Source organism: Arachis ipaensis, chromosome B08 (assembly GCF_000816755.2).
Source record: "Arachis ipaensis cultivar K30076 chromosome B08, Araip1.1, whole genome shotgun sequence".
Classification (NCBI taxonomy): Eukaryota; Viridiplantae; Streptophyta; class Magnoliopsida; order Fabales; family Fabaceae; genus Arachis; species Arachis ipaensis.
The window spans coordinates 116,742,689-116,746,288 of NC_029792.2; the positions used below are offsets into that span (position 1 = coordinate 116,742,689).

Sequence of the window (3,600 nt, forward strand, 5' to 3'; positions counted from 1 at the left end):
GGTGAAATTACTAGAACACCCTCACTTATATATAAAAGTTATGTTATATTATTTTTTTGGAAACTATTTCTATTTCATTTTCCTTTAGTGTGTATATTGGAGATTTTGTGTATGAGTGTATGGATATGTTAAATTTGGGTTTAGATTATGTTTTAATATGATAAATTTGGTTGAATTGTATTGGATCATATTATGGCTATGTTAATTCTTTTTAATTTTTCAAAGATTAATATCCATAGACTCCCCTCCAGGGAGAACTAAATTGGGACCCGTGACGGGGATGAGACGGGATGGGGCCATTTTCCTAAACGGGGACGAAGGGTGGGGGAGGGTACCTGCCCTCATAGATACACATTGCCATCCCTACTTAAAAAAAGCCCAACAATTATTTTTTCAAAACTACTAGGATCTGATTCCATTACTATCATGAACACATTGCCTTTATCAATGTCTTACTAAAGAAATTCCTTAATGTTATCCTAACTAGTGATTAGGTTTCAATCACGTGCCGCAATTTATATTTCAAGAAAACGGGATACAAAATTCAGTTATGCAGATCTTGATAGGCTCAATTAAATTCAAATTATTCATCATCATAATAACAGAACTCCAATTCAAAATAATAATAACCAATGATGATAATAATAATTTGAAAAAAAGAATGCAGATTTCAACAAACCTGTTTCATTTTTCCAGTACTCTCAATCATGCGACCTTGAATTTCAAGGAATGCCTGCATTTATGGATTAAAAAAATGTTAAAATTGGAAACATGTTACATCAAAGAAAAAAAGTGTCATATATGAAATTTCAAGTGTATTTAATTTTACTCACAGTTCTGTTGGCTTCATCTGCCATCTCTATCAGTCTTGAAAAGATAATCCTTTATTCTCCCTTTTTCAGCACAGAGAAACATAATCAATTACATATTAGATCCATACCCTATGCACATTTCTTCAATTATAAACACTTATTTAAACTCTAGTCAAAGCATGAATTCTTCTTTTATATGGCAAATATATCACATTCTCATGGTGTTCCTACATTGATAGTATCAAATAAGCACAGTGTTCATCTGATTTGATTTTAACACAAACTTACACAGCACAAAGTACAAATTCTTGGTACACGTAACAAATTATAAATGTTTGTTAGCTGAGTTTATGAAAGAAAACAAATTGCAACAAACATCCAAAAGCATGAGCATTTGTCATTCACTATAAATTTCAACAATTTCATTCTCAAATCCAATTTTATATGGACCTATTGGGACTGCTTAGCTCTTATCCAACAAAAGCTAATCAACATATAATGAGAGATAAGGACACTTTTGACCATAAAAAGGCCACGTAGATTATTATTCATTCGACATTTCAAAAACTAAAAAGTTAAGGCCTTAATCTCGGTTCTGGCCAAAAGGGATTCCTCAGAGAGATATTAGGGACAGATGCATGGATCAAACACTACCAGTGTTCTTAATTAAAAAAATTGATTTATTATGAGGCATTATCACATAGTTTAATCCATTTAAGCAATCACACCTTGTTAGAAGAAGAAGGCTTTGTTGTTAAAAAAACAGAGAACCTCCAACAGAAAAAAAAACTGTTCCATACATTCTTATAAGCCACAGAACTAAAACCCTAAACCTTGAAACAATAAATAAAAGCATAATCGATTCAAGGCAAAATCTTCCACAATCTGCAACAAACACTTATAAAGAACCCCGACAAGAACAACAGGAATCAAGCGAAAACCAAGTTCAAAGATCCCTAACCTTAACCAACCCATTAATTAGAATCGTGTCAACAGGAACACCCTAACAACAGAAAATAATAGAGAATATAAAGAGGAAACAGTAAAACCTAGAAACGGGAAAACAGAAATGAAGAAAGGAATACCTGAAATGACGAGGGGTGCACGTCTGCAGAGAGAGAGAGAGAGAGAGAGAGAGAGAGAGAGAGAGAGAGAGTAGGTAGGATGGAGGAAGAAGAGGGAGTGTCGTTGACGAGAGTGACGTCGATGGCCTTCTTGATGGTCTAGAAGGCGGATGCAGGACGCTCACCGCGGCGATTCCTTCTGATGGTCCAGCTGCAGTAATGTAAAAGTTTGAGAGGGAGAGAAAAGGGATTGTGAAAGAGAGGTTGAGATGGGTTTAAAACTTTTATTTTTAAAAAATTGAAAATTTTTGAGATAAAATTAAACTTAGGAATATTTTTAAAATTTTTAATAAATTTTAAAGATAAAAAATATATTTTATCCTAAAATAATAAAATAAGAAGTTAATCACTTTTAAATTAGGGCTAAATATTGTTTTGGTCCCTAACGTTGAGGGTCAGAATCGAAACCGTCCCCGATGTAATTTTTTATTTAGAATCGTCCTTAATGTTGCATTTCATTTTAAAATTGTCCTTTCTAATAATTTTTTTTAAATGACAAAAATACCATTTTTTCATCATTTCATTCTTCTTGTTCTTCTTTTTCCAGAAGAACAAATTCTTCTTCCATTAACAAATTAAAAATACAAATTCAACAAAAAAAGGAACACACAACTCAAAATCAGAAATTCAAGAAATCCAAAAACAAATCAACAATAAATCCAAAAACAAAAAAAGCAACAGTAATTCAGAAATCAAAACAAGAACAAAATCAACAATAAAAATTAGGAAATTAGGGATTATAATGAACAAATCTATTATTCAAATCCAGATTCAACAAATCAAAATCAGATTCAACAAATTAAATTTAGATTCAAAAAATCAACATACAACAATGATAAAATCAGAAAGTAACAAATTAAAATCAGATTAGAAGTAGAAGCAGAAGCAGACCCAGAAGATGAAGAAGCAGAAGCACTCAAATAGAAGCAGAAAGTAGAAGACGAAGCAGAAGATGCAGAAGCAAACGATGCAGAAGCAGAAGCACTCAAGCAGAAGATGCAGAAGCAGAAAGTAGAAGACGAAGCAGAAGATGCAAAAGCAGAAGCACTCAAGCAGACCTAGAAGAAGTAGAAGACGAAGCAGAAGACGAAGCAAAAACAGAGATCGAAGCAAGAAGCAAAAGCGGCGAAGTGACGAGGAGCAGCGGCGAGGCGGCGAGAAGCAGTGGCGAGAACGCGGCGGTGAGGAACAGCGGTGCAGAAGCCGAGGCTCTCTCCCTGGCTCGCGACGACGACGGCGACGACAGCTCCAAGCTTCGCCGGCGCCGCCGTCCCCCTCCCCCTTCCCCTTCCCTTTTTCCTCCCCCCTCTCCCGCGTCCTTTCCCCTTTCCCCCTTGTGTCTCCCCTCCCCCCTGTCTTTTCTTTTTTTTTTAATTTTATATATTTTTTATTTAAAAGAACTATTTATAAAAAAGGGTAGTTTTGTCATTTATAAAAAAATTTATTAGAAAGGACGATTTTAAAATGAAATGTAATATTAAGGATGATTCTAAATAAAAAATTACATCAGAATGGTTTCGATTCTGGCTCTCAACGTTAGGAACTAAAACAATACTTATCCCTTTAAATTAAAGTATTGAATTCATATATGATGGAAGTTATAAAATTTAATAATAATTAATTTCTCACTTTATTACTTTACCTATTTTTTATTTTAGATGTCT

The 3,600-nt window shown here is 33.9% G+C and overlaps 1 protein-coding gene across 1 annotated transcript in view; it reads right to left on the reverse strand.

Annotated features, from left to right (window-relative positions):
• LOC107613941 (prefoldin subunit 1) overlaps nt 1-2,137 on the reverse strand; it is a 4,321-nt gene extending 2,184 nt beyond the window's left edge. Inside the window, exons 1-3 of the mRNA XM_016316138.2 lie at nt 1,898-2,137; nt 834-893; nt 680-733 (exon numbers count right to left, since the gene is read on the reverse strand). Of these exons, the coding sequence (XP_016171624.1) occupies nt 680-733; nt 834-857 (78 nt within the window). The 5' untranslated portion in view covers nt 858-893; nt 1,898-2,137. The remainder of the gene's footprint in view (nt 1-679; nt 734-833; nt 894-1,897) is intronic.